At 28.7% G+C, this 23,445-nt stretch overlaps 1 protein-coding gene and 1 long non-coding RNA gene across 3 annotated transcripts in view; both read left to right on the top strand.

The window, feature by feature from the left end:
• Window positions 1-3,658: 3,658 nt before the first annotated feature.
• LOC111638455 overlaps window positions 3,659-23,445 on the top strand; it is a 58,165-nt gene continuing 38,378 nt past the window's right edge. The window contains exons 1-4 of one of the 2 annotated variants that reach the window (XM_023384178.1): window positions 3,659-4,135; window positions 6,238-6,438; window positions 9,983-10,111; window positions 10,197-10,252. In XM_023384178.1, coding sequence (XP_023239946.1) covers window positions 4,130-4,135; window positions 6,238-6,438; window positions 9,983-10,111; window positions 10,197-10,252 — 392 coding nt within the window. In that variant the 5' untranslated portion in view covers window positions 3,659-4,129. The remainder of the gene's footprint in view (window positions 4,136-6,237; window positions 6,439-9,982; window positions 10,112-10,196; window positions 10,253-23,445) is intronic. The other variant, XM_023384179.1, reaches the window with a different exon arrangement.
• Window positions 6,923-9,838, top strand: LOC111638456. The gene is made up of 3 exons (XR_002758877.1): window positions 6,923-8,129; window positions 8,242-8,434; window positions 8,803-9,838. It is a non-coding gene; the product is annotated as an uncharacterized LOC111638456 (long non-coding RNA).

Genomic DNA, 23,445 nt, shown 5'->3' with positions numbered 1-23,445 from the left:
TATATATATATATACCTCGCCGGGTGTTGCGTTAGCTGGCTGAGTGCCGCTATGGCCGTGGGCGAAGGAGTCGTCCCCAGTCAGTGATGTATTTAACCAAGTAAGGTTATATCTAAATCTAATATACTTCTGGAAGCGAAGACTAGCTCGAGGGTCTGGGTAGCGTAACTGGTAAGCGCGCCGCACGGCAAGCGGAGGCTGCGGGTTCGAGTCCCGCCCCGGGCCAGTTCTTTTATTCCAGAAGATTCTAAATTTATTTATTGATTTATTTATTTAATTTTAATTATTAATTTAATTAAGAGATGGCGCCTAACGTCTACCTCTAGTGTCAAATTACTTTATTCCAATCATTTAATTAGCCATATTATAGCCCGATATTTAGGCGATCGTTTGGTGATGATATTTACTACTCGGGCTATGAGTTGTTGATATTTAGATTTTTTCATACTTTTCGGTTATCCGCCCTTTCAATTATCTGACCAACCCCAGTCCCCAATAAGGTCGGATAATCGAGGCTCTACTGTAATATTACTTTATTTTTCATTTTCAATGTAAAAACTGTTTTATTTATTAATATGATAAAACTGCTATCATTTGTTCTATATTATTATGATTTAATAATAAGAAAGTTTGTTAGTGTTCTATTTATAGGACAGATGTTTTATGGCATTCATATAAGTACTCTGTACCATTTAAATATCAGTTTCAGTTTCTTGTTTTGTAATAATTTTATCTGTATTAAATTTACAATCCACTTTTTCATTCTTTATCTCTCTTTAAAGAATGATTTCACATTAATCACTATATAATGTAATAAGATGATGTTTCTAAAAATATATACATATTTTTAATCCAAAAAGTTTAAAAAATATTTTAATTTTTCTAAAAATAAAAAATTTTTATAGGCATATTTTCTAATTACATTCAATTAACATGCAGTTCAGATTTTCCTTGAATCATAATAAAATATTTTTCAAGTAGTATATACAGTAATGTACATTAAGTTTTTGAAAAATGTAGGAAATATAATATGGGAATTGTGGTTTTTAATTATTCGTTACAAATAATAAAATTTGTAATGAATAATTAAAAACTGTATATTGTGCAGTTGATTTGTAATGATATAAGAATATTTTAACATTTTAACTTTTTTGATCAAGAGTTTTGGAATGAAATTCTGCTTTAATAATTGTAAATGATGGGTATTTTTGACTCATCATAACATGTAATTAAAATAATAATAATAATATAATATATAAGTGAAAAATAAAGTATTTTTGCATTATACATTTTAAATCATTTTACATATTACAAGGGTAGGCTGAAAAGTAATGCACACATGCTTGTAGAACACGAACAAAAACAAATAGCAAGATCGGGCAAAAAGTACATTAAAGTACAATTCTTAAGCTTTGATCAAAATCATATATTTATTTTTTAACATAGTCACCATTAAGGCTAACATATTTCTCCCAACGTGTAACAAGTTTTTTCATTTTGACACTGAAAAATTCTTCCGACTTTTCTCGAATCCAGGATTTGACAGCTGCCTTCACCTCATCGTCCAAGGTGTAATGATTACCCTTGAGGTTTCTCTTGAGTAGAGGAAAAAAATAAAAATCGCAAGATGCAAGATCAGGGGGAATAAGGAGGACATGAAATTGGTTCAAACTTCAGATTTCGCAGAGCCTCTCCAGTTGCATGCTAGGTGTGTGGACAAGTGTTGTCATGTTGCAAGATTATTGGTGCCAGGCTGCCTCTAATACAATAAATAATCATCTGGTGCCAATAATCTTGCAACATGACAACACTTGTCCACACACCTAGCATGCAACTGGAGAGGCTCTGCGAAATCTGAAGTTTGAACCAATTTCATGTCCTCCTTATTCCCCCTGATCNAACAAAAAAAATTATACTTTAGAAGTTAATCTAGTATCAAAAACGTTCGATTCAGCATGACACACAAAATTGCCAGTTTTGCCAGCTAAAACACACACATCAATCAAAAAAATATTGGAGTAGCCCAAGATATAGCCAAAGATTGAGGCGCCACAGCACTAGCGAAAATTTAAATTTGCCGACTGGAATTCTTTCGGATAACCGACTTTTGGATAAACGACGCTCTACTGTAATTGTAATTTAAATGGCATCATTTATCATTTTTCAATTTTCATTTTAATAATTTTGATTTCATATGTTTGTGTAAATTGTATAAAAGATATTGAAATTATTTTTATTTATTATTTAAATAGGAAGTAGTTGCAGCTTCTAGAGAAACTGCTAGAGAAGAGGAAAATAGAAGACAGAAATCAGAATATTGGGAAAATCAGTCTATGTTTGAAGGAGAAGCAAAAAAAGAAAATTATGATAAATTAAATTATCATTTTGATGATAATGGAGATCATCATTCAAATTCTTCAGTTTCTCTTATTGAACGAAATAGTCCATCTAAGGTAATATAATTATCAAGTAGAATATTTCATTTGAAATACAATAGTTATCTTTTTATAGACATAATTAAGTTAATTACTTGTTTTCTGACTTTTAAACTGATGAAAAAGACTGATATTATGTATTTAATTCATTTACATTTTCAAAATTATTTGATAACCACTTAATATTCAATAGTATACAATATAATATCAATTTAATCACAGGTTTTTATTTTATTTTTCTTTAAGATTTAAATATGTAGATTATGAAAGTTTTCTCTATGGTCTTTATATTAGATTAGTTTTCTTATTGTTTTCATTACATAACATTGATTTTGCTTTACTTTGATTTGTTTATGCATATTGAAAATTTCAAATTATTTTCAAATTTTCAGTGTTTTAAATATTTCTAAATTTTAAAACACTAAAGTAAAAATTAAAAAAAAAGTAATAATCTGATTTATCTATTTTATTTATTTTGAATAAAATCATCAAAAAGTTTGTTAAATGAAAACAATTGATGTACTGAATTTTAGCATCAGTTTGTACAATGTGTCCTGTAGAGTTACTCAAAATCAAAGAAAAGTTTAATTGGACTCAAATATAGGTCAAGAGTGATTTTTTTTTCTTTTTTTTGCTCCTTTAAAATTGAGGAAAAGCTTTGACTAATATTTGGACCAATACAGTACTTAAACTAGCTCTAGCTTGAATCTGGCTTTATCATTTGATTAATACAGTATACTCCCAATAATCTGGGCTAATCACTGGAAATGGAGGCATGGATAATGCAGAAATGCAGATAATCTGCAAGTTTGTCTTAATGAAAGCTAATTGATTTTTCTTTTATTTAGTTTTTAATTTCATACTAAATTTAACAACAGTTTATGTTATGAATAAAATGTGTTTTGAGAATGACAATTTCTTAATTAATAAGCTTTTGATCATAGAACCATAATACTGTTCTTTAGTTGAATTTAAGATTTTTAAATAATTTCTTTTATGTAGAATTTAATATATTAAATATAAATGCTTAATTTCCTACGAAACTATTTTTTATTACTATTTGTTTTTCTCAAACTTTTTGCATTCTCTCAGAATAAGTTGAAATAAAATTATTTATTAGTCTGATTTAAACTTTTATGATAAAAATAGATATATACCATGTTTTCTTACTTCTCATGCACCATTGAATTTTATGTGCATCCAGTTTTCAACATCAAAACTCAAAAAAACTTAGCTTGCAAGTGTAATGCACATGCTATATTACAGAAGTTAACATATTCAAACAGCAAATAATGCATTTTTCAAAAATGCTTAATTGTTAGGTGCTTCATGATATTCACATTTCCAAATTTATTCATTTATGACTCTATTATCAAGTACAGAGGATCTGCCAACCAATACATAATCACAGTCAAAATTACCTACAATCAAAGTTTTAACACAGAGATTTTACATCTATATGCATCAACATTAAATTTTCTACTGAAATATGAAATATGCTGGTCTTTCCCTTTTATGCGTGACATGCCTGTCATTCTGCAAAAATATGGTGTGTATGATATTGTATATAAGACCTGTAAGTTGTATGTCCTGCATTTCCATTTTTCAGTAGATGGTGTTACTGCCTGCTCACAGATGTTCTGGAATGCCTATCCACATTCATCCAGATACAGTTGACAGAAAAGAGAGTGAGAATGCAGGTCTGTGTTGGCTGAGTGATAATGATGCTGATGATTGAGCAGTGAATATTCAGATGAATCATGTGTTTTGTAATAATGGAAAATTTACAGATATCATACAACAAAGATTTGCCCAGCAATTTCCAGATGCACAGGTGCCCCACTGTAATGCAATGCAAAATTTGATAGCCAAATTTTGTGAAATGAGTAGGGCTGTGGAGTTGCTTAAAAATCTACCGACTCCAACTCCGACTTTTCCTTACCAATCAGACTCTGACTCCGGCTAAAACACCAAAACTCCACGACTCCGACTCCGAAGCCCTGGAAATGAGTAATGTTGCAGATGCTTCCTGAATTGGTAGGCCTTCAACCTCAAAAGGGAGAATTTTTTAAATCTAGGACATGATGCTGAAGAGCTTTACTTAAATGTTTTCTATTGCACAGTAACTTTTTGGATATGTTTTATATCAATTGCCATATTAAAACATTTTGAGATTTTAAAAATACTGTTTTAGTTATGCAATATGAATTTGAGAGAACAATCTGTAATACTTTTAATAATCTAATCTAACAGAGAGAAATTTTCCAAATTACAAATTATTTTAACTCTTAATTCTTGAAACTCCTCATAATTACCTTTCATATCCTTAATTTATGAACAGATGTTAATAAACAAGACTAAAACTAAAAGCAAAGTGCAAAAACTTATAAATAATTGCAATTTAAATGGTATAATTTATCATATCAAAGCTTTCACTTTTATGCTGGAAAATTTTATTTATAGCAGTCTCAAAGCATTTTTTGGCCTTATTTATGAGCTCATGTCAGGTGTTATATCTTTTCATTTTAGAATAACCCAATTCTCCAAATGCTTTCAAATCAAATTTTACAATTGGATCATATATTGCCAAGGCAATTGCTTGTTTGTTTAAACAATAGGTGCATGGTTGAATTGACACATGAATAAATGAAAGGTTCACAGAATAGTGAGTACTAAACCAGATGAGTTAGGAAAATAGCTTCTTTTTCATGAAGTATTAAGTAAATTTTGCTATTCACCCTGCAGATGATAATTTTTATGTATCTCTAAATGAAATATTTTCTTTAAATATGTATATCTCAAAATATAAACAGAGAATAAAGCTGTGCTAAACCAATATTTTGATGTTGTGCTTAATAATGAGATTGCTTTGATGTATCAGAATCAATTACCAAAATACTGCATACCAATACTGCAATTCATATACCAAAATAGCAGAGCAAGTATCAAATACAGTCGACCCCCTATAAGATCATAGATACATTCCATTCTTTAGGAATCCGATTTCTTATGAGTCCTTCCAATCACAGCCCGACACGTGTCAAGTTTACGGACTACGGCTGTTTGAAAGGTTTTCTTCCATAAAATTAATCGATTCTAGACTAATCTGACTCAACATTTTCAAAATACGTATATTTTTTTTGGGAATAATCCGTATAAACTACGCTATTAACAAAAAATTGTAGGATTACTTACCGAGTGTGCACCATTCGACATCGCCATTGCTCAAGCTTGTTTTTGTCGCGAAGAGCACACCAAACCGCGGCCGATTTCTGATAACTTATTTTTCTGCGAAAACTTCGCTGAACTTTGGAGACATCATTAATATAAATAATTTTTATGGCCGTTGAATAAGAAATGTTTCTTTCACAAGAAATGTATAAAANAGGGAATGAGTAATCAAGAGTTGCGTGGTGCTCAAACAAAAGACGAATCGACGAGATTATAAAAACAAAAAAAATTATACTTTAGAAGTTAATCTAGTATCAAAAACGTTCGATTCAGCATGACACACAAAATTGCCAGTTTTGCCAGCTAAAACACACACATCAATCAAAAAAATATTGGAGTAGCCCAAGATATAGCCAAAGATTGAGGCGCCACAGCACTAGCGAAAATTTAAATTTGCCGACTGGAATTCTTTCGGATAACCGACTTTTGGATAAACGACGCTCTACTGTAATTGTAATTTAAATGGCATCATTTATCATTTTTCAATTTTCATTTTAATAATTTTGATTTCATATGTTTGTGTAAATTGTATAAAAGATATTGAAATTATTTTTATTTATTATTTAAATAGGAAGTAGTTGCAGCTTCTAGAGAAACTGCTAGAGAAGAGGAAAATAGAAGACAGAAATCAGAATATTGGGAAAATCAGTCTATGTTTGAAGGAGAAGCAAAAAAAGAAAATTATGATAAATTAAATTATCATTTTGATGATAATGGAGATCATCATTCAAATTCTTCAGTTTCTCTTATTGAACGAAATAGTCCATCTAAGGTAATATAATTATCAAGTAGAATATTTCATTTGAAATACAATAGTTATCTTTTTATAGACATAATTAAGTTAATTGCTTGTTTTCTGACTTTTAAACTGATGAAAAAGACTGATATTATGTATTTAATTCATTTACATTTTCAAAATTATTTGATAACCACTTAATATTCAATAGTATACAATATAATATCAATTTAATCACAGGTTTTTATTTTATTTTTCTTTAAGATTTAAATATGTAGATTATGAAAGTTTTCTCTATGGTCTTTATATTAGATTACTTTTCTTATTGTTTTCATTACATAACATTGATTTTGCTTTACTTTGATTTGTTTATGCATATTGAAAATTTCAAATTCTTTTCAAATTTTCAGTGTTTTAAAACACTAAAGTAAAAATTAAAAAAAAAAGTAATAATCTGATTCTAATAGTAATGTAATAAAGGAGCTCGCTCTACAAAAGTTTGTTAAATGAAAACAATTGATGTACTGAATTTTAGCATCAGTTTGTACAATGTGTCCTGTAGAGTTACTCAAAATCAAAGAAAAGTTTAATTGGACTCAAATATAGGTCAAGAGTGATTTTTTTTTCTTTTTTTTTGCTCCTTTAAAATTGAGGAAAAGCTTTGACTAATATTTGGACCAATACAGTACTTAAACTAGCTCTAGCTTGAATCTGGCTTTATCATTTGATTAATACAGTATACTCCCAATAATCTGGGCTAATCACTGGAAATGGAGGCATGGATAATGCAGAAATGCAGATAATCTGCAAGTTTGTCTTAATGAAAGCTAATTGATTTTTCTTTTATTTAGTTTTTAATTTCATATTAAATTTAACATAACAGTTTATGTTATGAATAAAATGTGTTTTGAGAATGACAATTTCTTAATTAATAAGCTTTTGATGTGATCAGAGATGAATAAAACTTTTGATGTAAACAGAAAATTCAGGAAAATTTATTGAACTACTGTCCACAGTTCACTATGAATTTCTTGTATTATTAACTGAGAACGAAGGTTGCCAGCTAGGTAGTATCATAAAATGTCATTAATTTTGAAATATTAATGATTTATTGTTAAGGAAATTATTCAAAATATTTTCTTAAAACAATTTTACAACTTATTTAATATAAAAAAAAAAATACAGTATACACAAGTAAAGCTGTATTGTTCAAGAATCAATGGTGCTTACTGTACTTGTTAGGCCATTTAATTTAAGTAGTTCTGGAAGTCCTTGACTTTCTGAAAGTAGTTCTGTTTCTCACTATACCATTTTAAATAGCAGGAATTAACAATACAGATTTTTTTTATTTTAATACTAATTTTTGTATTTCTGATGTAAATTTTTATTCAGACATAAGCATGCATGGATATTTCGCAAGTCAGATAATCCCCACACAGATAATCAAGAGTATACTGTAAGAGTATAATTCTGATGTAGTTTCATATAAATTTAAGTTTTTGTATGTGTGTGTGTGTGTGCGTGCTTATATTATGTAAACACTGTTGAAAAATTATGAAAAATTCAAGAAAATATTAAAATTAAAATAATAATAATTTTTTAATATTGTTTGCCATCACCAGAGGGTGTTTTTATCATTTTTACATATTGAGGCAGACAAGTAGCCCCAAATGAAAGGTTGACTCTGTCGTGGAATTGTTATTTTCCTCGTGCATGTGAAAGGATAAGTGAGAAGACACATTTTTTGTATTGTCTTTTTTTTTTTTTTTTAAGAATTTTCTTAAATTTTCTAAAAATTTAATATTAATCTTTTCATTTACAAAATTTATAATTTATTAGTGATACTAAACACCAGCCAAGTTGTGACCTGTCGTGTTGTTGCACCCTGCAACTTTGTGTGGGAATTAAGGGTTTTGCATAATTGAAAATAATTGATTAGTCAATTGTTTCCAAACAACTAAACTAAGCAAATTATTTTTACTGTATTCAACAGAATCAATCAGTTTTGGAACTTCTACAGAAATTTTATATGGTAACTTTTTTATTTTACTCCTGAGAATCTTTAGTAATCAAGCAATCATTAAAAGTTGAGGGGAAGGTTACTGAAAATTTACCATGAAATTTATTCTGTTGTAAAGTGTAAATTTCTATTGTAATTATAANTATTTTACTCCTGAGAATCTTTAGTAATCAAGCAATCATTAAAAGTTGAGGGGAAGGTTACTGAAAATTTACCATGAAATTTATTCTGTTGTAAAGTGTAAATTTCTATTGTAATTATAAATTTATGTATTCAATATGATTAAATGTTTTAGACAGTTATAAAAAAATAAGACAAGTGAAAATGAAGCATAATGAAGTTTCAGTTTTATTTTCAATAGTTATAAAACTACTTTTCAGAATATATGTGAGAAGCAAAACAAAGAATAGGAATGACCAAATTGGAAATAGAAAAACTGAAAAGAAATTTGGAACAAAGGCATATTACAAAATCTAAAAACACGAAATTAGTGTAACACTTTAGTCTTTCAGTTGCAATGTATAGATCAAAGACCTGGATAATAGATGCTTTATGTATGAAACATATTGTGGTATTTGTAATAATATATTGTAGAAGAATGCTTTGGATTCCATGTATAGCAAAAAGTAACTATCTGTTCATTTTAAAAGAACTTAAGATTGCTGGATCCACAATGGAGACATCTATTGAAATATTTCAGACACAGCTTGAAAAATAAGAACAAGCTTTACCGCAAGGTAGGGTTGATGGCCAACAGGGAAAAGGATGTCTCCTTTGAGATACATTAATCAAAGTAGGAAGTTGATGGGTCTTACTTATGGCACTGACTGCAAAGAAATGGGATTGCAAGGATTGATGGAAGACAAGTTGGGTCTTAATACTTGAAACGAACAAAACTGAAAATGGCAATGATGGATGTAATACTTATGATGTCTTTTGTATTTTAGTATAGAATCTATTTGTTGATAAGTTTTACTTGCTGTATTATATAATTATATAAATTGTAATAAAAGTTTTATGAATTAAATTCACTTGTTTTTTGGGACCTGCTATTAAATGCAACATTTCAATAAGGAATTAAAACCAAGAATATTATGGCATTCTTTAAAAGTATGAAAATATTAATTATTAACCAGTACATTATTCAGTTTTTTATTGGTTCCTTTCTAATTATTTTATGGGAGTTTTGCCATTAAAAATTTTATAAAAAAAATACAAATAGACTGTTTTGTGATTATTCTTCAATTACTTTACTTTCTAAAAGCACAGAAGTTTCACCAAGTTGATCTTTAAACATTATACTTGCTTTGCAGGTGAAGATTTTTTATCATTGAATGATCAAAAGACCTCTTACAATGTATTTAATTGTTAAGATAGTTTATATTTTTAAAAATAAGCAGTATTATAATAATGATTAATTTATCAAGAAAATTAAATTATATTTTACATGTTATATACTATATTTTTAATTTTATAATTTCTTTCTAATACTTCTGTTAAGTATTCTTTATTTAATGTTACTTTCAAAAAATAAGAAAACTCTACATTAATTAAATTCAGGAACGTCATGAATCTTTACAACTTTCTAAAAGTCAAACAGCTTCTTCATTGTCTGATTTGGATGAAGATACTCAACCACTTTGTTCACAAGAATTATTTCATACACCTTTTCACGATGAAATTGATACAGTAAGTTAATATGAATTATTGTTTATATGACATAATTCTAGTATTTTAGTATTTTTACAATTTAATAGTTATAATTTATTTTAAGCTTTATTCTCTTCAGAATAAAGAAAATCAGAAAATAGTTCCTGAAAATCCTATGAGGTATGAATTTTAATAATTAATTTTTAAAATACATATTTATTATTTACTTAATTTATAAAAATTTTTAAGTATACATTTTAGTAATATATAATGTTTAAGAAAATTGTTTTAACACTTTTTACTTAGTTGTTATAATATAACATCAAGTAATGTTTAATATAATTGTTATTAAATCGAACCATCAAATCTCATCAAATATGAAGATATTACTTTCAGAGTAGTACATTATCTATTTTCTGTTTACATTTAAATAATTTTTATATTAAATTTATAAACAAGCACTTTAACATAATTTGAGAAATAAATTAATAATACTTGTTTCTTATAATAAATATTCAGCAAGAATTCATAATTAAAATTGTGAATTATTGTTGAATATTTATTATAAGTTTTGTTTCAACTATTTATGAAGCTAAAAAATTCAGACTGAACCATTTTACTCTGTAATTGAAAAGAAAATCTTGTTTTAATTAAATGTATAAACAGTAGTGATGGAAGCTGTACTTATAACATCCATAAGATCTTTTGCAAACTTACAATTACTTTACAGTCTGATCTCTGTAAAGAATGATAGAACTTTCTAAAGAGAATGTGACGGATGTCAATTTTGTTTATGAAAGTAAAACCCAAATGAATAATTTTGTTAAACAAAGTATTGCTTATTTATTTATATTTATGCATACTGGTTTCACCCATGATGCAAGGAATACAAACTTATACAAATTACAAAAATTAATACACAACAATAAAGAAAACTACAGTAATACTATAATGAATTAGAATTATTACAAAATATTTTTAAAAATTTTTATTATTTATGTATGTATATATATACATACATAAATAATACAAATTTTACAAACCGACAATAAATTAAATGAAATGTCAAACATAATCAAAGTGATCAAAATCAAATTCATGGGAAGAACTATCTGAAGAAAATAATAATAAATTATATATAAAATAACCACACCCACCTAAAAGCAGAAGAAAAATTAATTATCACATCAAGACAACGGATAGTCTCCCAAATTCCTTAGGCTTGAACACACATTTAAAGCAAAAAAATAATGCTACCTATGTACAGAACCAAATGATTCCAAATGCAATGCAGAACAAAATTAAGTGCCGATCTATTTGAATGACAACTGGAACAAAATAATCATAACATTACCTAAAAAAAAATTAACTTTCTGGATAAAAAAAATTAATCAAAGTTATGTAAATTACCGATAAGGTCCAAAGATCTTTCAAAAGAAATAGAAATATTGAAAATACATTCACGTAATTTTGAAAAATTAATACACTTAGCTATCATGTGATACACATTTAAAGACTGATCACCTTTGCAATATTTGCAAATATCTCTGAAAAAATTAAGAGAATTACATCTCACTTGCATTAAAATAGAATTAATATTAAAAGAAATATTATATATTATAAACAAAACTATCAAAAAACAATTTATTTAAATACTTATACCAAATATTATAAGAATTCGAGTTAATACACTTATTCAAATCCGAAATATAATTATCAAAATACAGTAGACCCCCCTATAACGTGGGTTCATATAATGCAGATTCGTATATCGCGGCAAAAAAATTGCTACTGTATTCATATAAAGATGCTAAAAGAGACTCGTAAAATGCGGTAAAACGTCATCACTGACTCGTGTTGCGATAGGATTGGTCGAATCTGGACCAATAGTGGACGAGCAGACGAACTACTTACATGCTACGGAGAGTTTACTATCGTCTGTACAGTATATAAATTAGGTACTGTAAGTCTAATACAGTACTGTAATTTTATACATTTCTTGTGAAAAAAACATTTCTTATTCAATGGCCATAAAAATTATTTCTAGTAATGATGTCTCCAAAGTTCAATGAATTTTTCGCAGAAAAATAACTTATTAGAAAATACGCTCGCCGTTTTGTGTGCTGCTCTGCAACGAAAACAAGCTTAAGCAATGGCCACAATTTTTTGTTTATAGCATAGTTTATATGGATTATTTCCAAAAAATTATACAAATTAGTCTAGAATCGATTAATTTTATGGAAGAAAACCTTTCAAACAGCCGTAGTCCGTAAACTGTACACGTGCCGGGTTGCGATTGGCTCATGTATTTAAGGATTCCTACAACGCGAAATTCTTATAAAGTGGAATGTATCTACCGTGTTATAGGGGATCGACTGTAATTTAATTTCAGTAAACAGCAACAGTTATAATTATTTAATAATTCATCGAAATTAATACCATTATTAACACAGTTATTCCTTAAATTTTTTATCCACAAAAAATCGTTCTTATTTAAAATATAACCAACATTTCCTACTCCATCGCTTCTTATCCAATTCCATTATTTGAAAATCCAATTCAAACATTTATTTAAAACTACAAAGGAAAAAGGCAATAACAAACGCTCCATAAAAATTAAATATCTTGAAGTACACTGAGATAAACCAAATTTTTTAATAAACCTAGTCAACAGTGAATCTAAACATAAGATTGATAACCCCATACCTCAGAAGCATATAACAAAGACAAACTAACAACTGAATTAAAAATCCTCAGGCAATTGCTCATATGTATTACATAACTTAGCTGATCTACACATCTGAATAACTCTGTCAGTTTTAATATAATCATTTCTCTTTTGAAATCTGAATGTGGGAGTTATATTTTCCATTACATTTAAATATTACACCCTGATATTTATACTCCAAAATTACTTGTATCATTTCTAAACCATCATTTATTATATTTAGAAAATTTACCTCCATTAGAAAAAAATGACAACTTTAGATTTTAAAAGATTCAAATTCATATTATTTTCTAATAAATACTTACCTAAAATATTAATAAATCCCTGTAAACCTCTAATGGAATCAGCAATCAAAACAATATCATCTGCATATACCAATATTTTAACACTGGTACTGTTCACATTGATACCTTCATAATCAGAATTATTCATTCATTCAATTAAATCATTTAAATACAAACTAAACAAACAGGACTCAAAACACAACCTTGCCTAACATTGGTAGCTGTAAAAAAAGACTGGGAGCTATCCAAAAACAGCTCCATTTGATTCTAACATTTGATTGTCTATATAATTCTGCAAGCAAAGAAATAAATTTAAAACTCAGGCCATATTTTAAAAGTTTTCTCCACATTAAATTCCTATCTACAGTATAAAAGGTCAAAGACAAATCTACAAAAAAGGCATATACTTTACATTTTTTTCTCATTAGCATCTTAGTAATAAGAGTATGCAAAATGAAAACATTATCTATGATAGAATATTTTTCTCAAAAACCAGCCTGATTCTCAAATAAAATATCATGTAAATTTAACCAAGTTACTAACCTAAAATACAGTATTCTGCAAAAAATTTATGAGACAGGTTAGCAAGGAAATTCCTCTGTAATTACTAGGAATCAATTTAGAGCCACTTTTATATACTGGACACAAAAGAGCACTCCTCCCAATCCTTTGGCACTATGCCAGTCCTCAAGATTCTATCAAAACTTTGATTCTGTTTTTCAAATATTATTTAAATCTAAAATTCTGAGGGATACCATGAACACAGGCGCAAAACCAATTTTTACTTAAAACGTATCTCAACTCAGATTCTGAAATATCCGCATCCAAAATTTCATCAGACTAAGATGAACACTTATTAAAAACTGATAAGTCTAAAGTATAATGGAGAAAAGAACCATATAGAGAATAAAAATCTGTAAACCACACTTCCAAAGAAATATTCACTTTACTATTATTATTTCTAATTTTACACAAATTCCAAAACCATCTATTATCTTCAGAAAATACCAGAATTCTGTGCCGTATACAAAAACTTTTTCTTCTTGGCTAAACAAATTTTCTTAATTAAACTATGAGATAAAACAAATATTCTACGATGTAATTCCGATACACTTTTCTTAAAAACATGCCAGGCTCTATTTCTATTCCTAATCATTAAACCACAATCTAAATCAAACCAATTATTAATATTAATGTGATATTTTGGTTTAAAATTCATATTATAGCAATTAGCAGTCTCAACAATTAACTTACTTACATATGACAAAGAAACAGGCACTCTCCCTGACATGTTTCTCAAGATCACACACAAAACTGTTTACCACCTTGCAGTTTCAGAAAATTCGTTTGTAAAAAATGCCACTATTATTCACTTGAAGTTGCAATGAATTATTCAAACACAATACCAACAGAAAATGATCCAAAAAACAACAATCATCAACAAAAAAGACTTAACACAATCCCAAACACAGGGAGTTACTAAACCAAAATCAATAATTGAAGATTCCAAGTTAGATACAAATGCATGTTCATGTGCTTCATCACCTAACATTCTTCCATGTAATATAATTAAAAATTTAACGAGGCAATATTGAAGCATCTTCTGACCTCTACTATTCACGATAGCATCCTTGGATACCCTATTTAGCAAGATCAATACCAAAGACATCACAAATGCAGTCAGAGATGACATTTCCTTTACCCACCTGAGCATTAAAATCCCCCAAAATAATCAAATTAGAATATTCATTAAAGTAAAAATTAATTAAAATCTCAAAAATTTCCTGCAACTTTGTTCTTGCATGTAAACAAAACATAGCAAAAATTTACTCATGGAAAATATGATATTAATCAAAACTAAAAGTCTATCTCTATAAACTTTAAATACCAAACTTACTCTTATAAATAACAACCATCCATCCTTAAATCTACTCCTATTACAATCCCTAAATGTATTGCCAATAATACAATTATAATCCAATAAGACCTTCAAATTACTTTTGATACTATTAGAAGAATGCCAGGTTTCAGATTAAAAAAAATTAACATTGAATTTCAATAAATACTTCCAAAAAGAATTTGGCTTATTTTTAATACCTGTGCAATTCCAAGCCACAATAGAGGTAGATTGGACCAGTGGTTATGTAGAGATAGGAATAATTTTACTCGATTCTTCATCAAATCCATATTCCAGTCCATCAATAATTACTTTATCAGAAGCTAAATGAATATTATGAACACCTTCAGATTTCTTTTGTCTTCCGAACATCCTTAACTTATACCTAATGACCCTTAATTGTTGTGAAAAGTTATTATTTACAAATATGTTCAAATTATGAATCTGAAAAACTACTCTTTTAAACGTTAATTTATCATTAAGGGAACCAGACTGACAAACTATTATTCTAGGCTTATCTCCAAATTTTTTATCTGCTTGTCTACATACTGCAAGAATGATAAATTCAGCTTATTTGTAGCAAAAGATTTACTACCTCCAAAGTCTATGGCTGATTCTCCAGCCCCTGCCTCTAATCCATGTATAACTATATTATTAATTCTTTGTTGATTATCAGTATAATCCATCTCTCGTTCCAGATCTGACAATTTCTTATGGATATTATCAATAGGTGAAAAATTTCCCTTCTTCAACCCAACCAAACCCACCGTTGGTTCAAATGAACTAATCTTGTCTCAAAATCAATGAGTTTCTCATCCACATTCTTAATCTATTCTGTGAGATGTTCAAGTTGACTTATAAACTCCTCAACTTTACTATTAAGAGCAACATGCATGTGTAATAATAACTGAACTTCTTCTGTTACATCAAAGCTCTGATTTTGTAATAATTCCACAACCTCCTCATCTTGACCGGGACTATCCATTCTAGGTCTACTTGGTGTTCTCACCAGAACAGTTGAGGGAAAAGTCTTCCTCTTTACTCCTTGAGACATAATAAACAGAAAAGCTTACCTAAAAGCAGAAGAAAAATTAATGATCACTTCAAGACAATGGCTAGTCTCCCAAATTCCTTAGGCTTGAACACACATTTAAAGAAAAAATAATAATGCCACATATGTACAGAACCAAATGATTCCAAGTGCAAAGCAGAACAGAATTAAACACCATTCTATCTGAATGACAACAATAAGGTCCAAAAATCTTTCAAAAGAAATAGTAGAAATACCAAAAATACTTTCACATAATTGTGAAAAATTAATACACTTAACTATCATGTGATATGCATTTAAAGACTGATCATCTTTGCAATATATGCAAATATCTCTGCAATAATTCTAAAAACAGAAGAAAAATTATCACATCAAGACAACTGATAGTCTCCCCAAGTATTGCTTATTTACAAATGATATACAGAGAAATTTTCCTATTGAAGTTGTAAGAAGAAGATAAAGCTAAAGACAAGTTTATAATCATATGCTTTATAAGTACAGTAGAGCATCGATTATCCGAAACAATTTGGGACTGGAGTTGTTAGGATAATCGATTTTCAGATAACCGATTATGTACAAAAAAATATATTAACCTATCCCATGTTGAAATTCATTCAAATCCTGGCATGTCCTTAAGTATCCTCTCATGGTCACACCAGTGCTGCCAGCTAAAACACACACACCAACAAAAATGATATTGGAGTAGCTCAAAACAGCCAAATATTGTAGCTCCACAGTACTAGTGGAAATTTAAATTTACCGACTGGAATGCTTTCGGTTAACCAATGTTTTGGTTGATCGATATTCGGATAATCGATGCTCTACCGTATTTTTTCATGTATAGTATAACTCAGGGGTCGGCAACCTATGGTATGTGTGCCAAACGTGGTACATGAATGATTTTCAGTGGCACTTTGATTGAACAGAAATGCATTAAAAATTATAATTTAATTATTAATTACACATTTAAATGGAATTCATAGTTCACTGAAAGCTGTGGTACATCAAAAACAAATCTCTTGTTTGTATATTTCTATTACAGCACATGCATTTATGCTTTGTGTTGACATCTATCTGTTGTGCAAGCACTTCACATGTAAGAACATAATTCAATTAACAGCTTAACTTCAAAATTATACATTTTTGAAATCTGTTATAACTGGACTAATTTTGATAACATATATAATAAACTTTGTAGAATCATGTTGTCACTTGAAATAACACTATAGCTTATGTTTGGCACAACACCGCTGAAAGGTTGTCAACCCCTGGTCTAACTTAATCAGTCTCAATATTAATAAAAACAATTTTTGTGACAATGCAAGAAGCTTTTAATTCAATGAGAAAATAAACCAGATAACACTTTCTAGACTTTTCAGGTAGTTTTCTGTAATGGCTAAATTGAGTAGAATAAATGCAATTATTGACAGTTCTAGAAAAAGTATTTAAAAATTCTTGAGATGATTCAGGTTTGTTGAAAGAATTAGTAATATTCTATTTGGTCAGTAAATAAGCTTAGAGTTATTTTCAATGACTTTATGACCTTATATCATAAAAGGAATATCTTATTATATCATGAGCTAGTTTAAAGCCTAAAATATTGTAGGGACACATCAAGTTACACATTATAATTTCAAACAGAACTAATGGATATTATTTTCTTTAAATTTCTTTCAATACAATTTTTAGATGTTATGTCTTATATAGTAGACTACTTAAGAGTGATTGTAATCTTTTGGTTATGCATGCAATTTCCAGCTGAAGGCATTAAAAATTTAATGTTTTTTCTAGGGGAAATTCTTTTTCCAAAAATTCCTGAAAACAGTAGTAGTTAGATTGAACCGAATAGAATTCTAAAGCAAAAAACGAATATATCTGCTTCTATTTTTAAGAATTTTTGGAAAAAGATTTTTCATAGAAGCATTAAATTTTTAACACCTGCTGGAGATTGTATGTATAACTAAACAGATAATTGTTTACAATTAGCCTTAACTATTTTTGTATTAGTTTTTGTTTAACAATAGAAATGTTTAAATTATAATTGCACAAAAAACTTGAGCCATCACTTCATTTGAATGATGATTACAATTTGTGGTTATAAGCTAGAATTACATACAGTCTGTAGCACATAATATTTACATTAATTTTTGTTTATTGAAATTCTTGATCATTTGAGATCTTTCTAATTTTATTTTATTTTCTTAAAGTCAAAATTAAGTTACTGTATTTACTTGGATATAAGANATTACATTATTTATCTGATCTACCCATCTAATAATTCTGTCAGTTTTAATAAAAGCATTCCTTTTAAAATCTGAATGTGGGATTTATATTTTCCATTATGCTTAAATATTACACCCAGATATGTATATTGCAAAATTACTTGTATTATATCATTTCTAAAACAACCATTATCATACTTAGAAAGTTTACCTCCCATTATGAAAAAAAACAACTTGTAGATTAAAAGATTCAAACTCATATTATTTTCTAATAAATACTTACCTAAAATATTAATAAATCCCTGTAAACCTTTAATGGAATCAGCAATCAAAACAATATCATCTGCATATACCAATATTTTAACACTGGTACTGTTCACATTGATACCTTCATAATCAGAATTATTCATTCATTCAATTAAATCATTTAAATACAAACTAAACAAACAGGACTCAAAACACAACCTTGCCTAACATTGGTAGCTGTAAAAAAAGACTGGGAGCTATCCAAAAACAGCTCCATTTGATTCTAACATTTGATTGTCTATATAATTCTGCAAGCAAAGAAATAAATTTAAAACTCAGGCCATATTTTAAAAGTTTTCTCCACATTAAATTCCTATCTACAGTATAAAAGGTCAAAGACAAATCTACAAAAAAGGCATATACTTTACATTTTTTTCTCATTAGCATCTTAGTAATAAGAGTATGCAAAATGAAAACATTATCTATGATAGAATATTTTTCTCAAAAACCAGCCTGATTCTCAAATAAAATATCATGTAAATTTAACCAAGTTACTAACCTAAAATACAGTATTCTGCAAAAAATTTATGAGACAGGTTAGCAAGGAAATTCCTCTGTAATTACTAGGAATCAATTTAGAGCCACTTTTATATACTGGACACAAAAGAGCACTCCTCCCAATCCTTTGGCACTATGCCAGTCCTCAAGATTCTATCAAAACTTTGATTCTGTTTTTCAAATATTATTTAAATCTTCTAAAATTCTGAGGGATACCATGAACACAGGCGCAAAACCAATTTTTACTTAAAACGTATCTCAACTCAGATTCTGAAATATCCGCATCCAAAATTTCATCAGACTAAGATGAACACTTATTAAAAACTGATAAGTCTAAAGTATAATGGAGAAAAGAACCATATAGAGAATAAAAATCTGTAAACCACACTTCCAAAGAAATATTCACTTTACTATTATTATTTCTAATTTTACACAAATTCCAAAACCATCTATTATCTTCAGAAAATACCAGAATTCTGTGCCGTATACAAAAACTTTTTCTTCTTGGCTAAACAAATTTTCTTAATTAAACTATGAGATAAGACAAATATTCTACGATGTAATTCCGATACACTTTTCTTAAAAACATGCCAGGCTCTATTTCTATTCCTAATCATTAAACCACAATCTAAATCAAACCAATTATTAAAATTAATGTGATATTTTGGTTTAAAATTCATATTATAGCAATTAGCAGTCTCAACAATTAACTTATTTACATATGACAAAGAAACAGGCACTCTCCCTGACATGTTTCTCAAGATCACACACAAAACTGTTTACCACCTTGCAGTTTCAGAAAATTCGTTTGTAAAAAATGCCACTATTATTCACTTGAAGTTGCAATGAATTATTCAAACTCAATACCAACAGAAAATGATCCAAAAAACAACAATCATCAACAAAAAAGACTTAACACAATCCCAAACACAGGGAGTTACTAAACCAAAATCAATAATTGAAGATTCCAAGTTAGATACTAATGCATGTTCATGTGCTTCATCACCTAACATTCTTCCATGTAATATAATTAAAAATTTAACGAGGCAATATTGAAGCATCTTCTGACCTCTACTATTCACGATAGCATCCTTGGATACTCTATTTAGCAAGATCAATACCAAAGACATCACAAATGCAGTCAGAGATGACATTTCCTTTACCCACTTGAGCATTAAAATCCCCCAAAATAATCAAATTAGAATATTCATTAAAGTAAAAATTAATTAAAATCTCAAAAATTTCCTGCAACTTTGTTCTTGCATGTAAACAAAACATAGCAAAAATTTACTCATGGAAAATATGATATTAATCAAAACTAAAAGTCTATCTCTATAAACTTTAAATACCAAACTTACTCTTATAAATAACAACCATCCATCCTTAAATCTACTCCTATTACAATCCCTAAATGTATTGCCAATAATACAATTATAATCCAATAAGACCTTCAAATTACTTTTGATACTATTAGAAGAATGCCAGGTTTCAGATTAAAAAAAATTAACATTGAATTTCAATAAATACTTCCAAAAAGAATTTGGCTTATTTTTAATACCTGTGCAATTCCAAGCCACAATAGAGGTAGATTGGACCAGTGGTTATGTAGAGATAGGAATAATTTTACTCGATTCTTCATCAAATCCATATTCCAGTCCATCAATAATTACTTTATCAGAAGCTAAATGAATATTATGAACACCTTCAGATTTCTTTTGTCTTCCGAACATCCTTAACTTATACCTAATGACCCTTAATTGTTGTGAAAAGTTATTATTTACAAATATGTTCAAATTATGAATCTGAAAAACTACTCTTTTAAACGTTAATTTATCATTAAGAGAACCAGACTGACAAACTATTATTCTAGGCTTATCTCCAAATTTTTTATCTGCTTGTCTACATACTGCAAGAATGATAAATTCAGCTTATTTGTAGCAAAAGATTTACTACCTCCAAAGTCTATGGCTGATTCTCCAGCCCCTGCCTCTAATCCATGTATAACTATATTATTAATTCTTTGTTGATTATCAGTATAATCCATCTCTCGTTCCAGATCTGACAATTTCTTATGGATATTATCAATAGGTGAAAAATTTCCCTTCTTCAACCCAACCAAACCCACCGTTGGTTCAATATGAACTAATCTTGTCTCAAAATCAATGAGTTTCTCATCCACATTCTTAATCTATTCTGTGAGATGTTCAAGTTGACTTATAAACTCCTCAACTTTACTATTAAGAGCAACATGCATGTGTAATAATAACTGAACTTCTTCTGTTACATCAAAGCTCTGATTTTGTAATAATTCCACAACCTCCTCATCTTGACCGGGACTATCCATTCTAGGTCTACTTGGTGTTCTCACCAGAACAGTTGAGGGAAAAGTCTTCCTCTTTACTCCTTGAGACATAATAAACAGAAAAGCTTACCTAAAAGCAGAAGAAAAATTAATGATCACTTCAAGACAATGGCTAGTCTCCCAAATTCCTTAGGCTTGAACACACATTTAAAGAAAAAATAATAATGCCACGTATGTACAGAACCAAATGATTCCAAGTGCAAAGCAGAACAGAATTAAACACCATTCTATCTGAATGACAACAATAAGGTCCAAAAATCTTTCAAGAGAAATAGTAGAAATACCAAAAATACTTTCACATAATTGTGAAAAATTAATACACTTAACTATCATGTGATATGCATTTAAAGACTGATCATCTTTACAATATATGCAAATATCTCTGCAATAATTCTAAAAACAGAAGAAAAATTATCACATCAAGACAACTGATAGTCTCCCCAAGTATTGCTTATTTACAAATGATATACAGAGAAATTTTCCTATTGAAGTTGTAAGAAGAAGATAAAGCTAAAGACAAGTTTATAATCATATGCTTTATAAGTACAGTAGAGCATCGATTATCCGAAACAATTTGGGACTGGAGTTGTTAGGATAATCGATTTTCAGATAACCGATTATGTACAAAAAAATATATTAACCTATCCCATGTTGAAATTCATTCAAATCCTGGCATGTCCTTAAGTATCCTCTCATGGTCACACCAGTGCTGCCAGCTAAAACACACACACCAACAAAAATGATATTGGAGTAGCTCAAAATAGCCAAATATTGTAGCTCCACAGTACTAGTGGAAATTTAAATTTACCGACTGGAATGCTTTCGGTTAACCAATGTTTTGGTTGATCGATATTCGGATAATCGATGCTCTACCGTATTTTTTCATGTATAGTATAACTCGGGGGTCGGCAACCTATGGTATGTGTGCCAAACGTAGTACATGAATGATTTTCAGTGGCACTTTGATTGAACAGAAATGCATTAAAAATTATAATTTAATTATTAATTACACATTTAAATGGAATTCATAGTTCACTGAAAGCTGTGGTACATCAAAAACAAATCTCTTGTTTGTATATTTCTATTACAGCACATGCATTTATGCTTTGTGTTGACATCTATGTGTTGTGCAAGCACTTCACATGTAAGAACATAATTCAATTAACAGCTTAACTTCAAAATTATACATTTTTGAAATCTGTTATAACTGGACTAATTTTGATAACATATATAATAAACTTTGTAGAATCATGTTGTCACTTGGAATAACACTATAGCTTATGTTTGGCACAACACCGCTGAAAGGTTGTCAACCCCTGGTCTAACTTAATCAGTCTCAATATTAATAAAAACAATTTTTGTGACAATGCAAGAAGCTTTTAATTCAATGAGAAAATAAACCAGATAACACTTTCTAGACTTTTCAGGTAGTTTTCTGTAATGGCTAAATTGAGTAGAATAAATGCAATTATTGACAGTTCTAGAAAAAGTATTTAAAAATTCTTGAGATGATTCAGGTTTGTTGAAAGAATTAGTAATATTCTATTTGGTCAGTAAATAAGCTTAGAGTTATTTTCAATGACTTTATGACCTTATATCATAAAAGGAATATCTTATTATATCATGAGCTAGTTTAAAGCCTAAAATATTGTAGGGACACATCAAGTTACACATTATAATTTCAAACAGAACTAATGGATATTATTTTCTTTAAATTTCTTTCAATACAATTTTTAGATGTTATGTCTTATATAGTAGACTACTTAAGAGTGATTGTAATCTTTTGGTTATGCATGCAATTTCCAGCTGAAGGCGTTAAAAATTTAATGTTTTTTCTAGGGGAAATTCTTTTTCCAAAAATTCCTGAAAACAGTAGTAGTTAGATTGAACCGAATAGAATTCTAAAGCAAAAAACGAATATATCTGCTTCTATTTTTAAGAATTTTTGGAAAAAGATTTTTCATAGAAGCATTAAATTTTTAACACCTGCTGGAGATTGTATGTATAACTAAACAGATAATTGTT

Source organism: Centruroides sculpturatus, unplaced genomic scaffold (assembly GCF_000671375.1).
Source record: "Centruroides sculpturatus isolate CEXI.00-Female unplaced genomic scaffold, Cexi_2.0 scaffold1204, whole genome shotgun sequence".
NCBI lineage: Eukaryota > Metazoa > Arthropoda > Arachnida > Scorpiones > Buthidae > Centruroides > Centruroides sculpturatus.
This window is presented reverse-complemented; position numbering and strand designations above follow the sequence as displayed.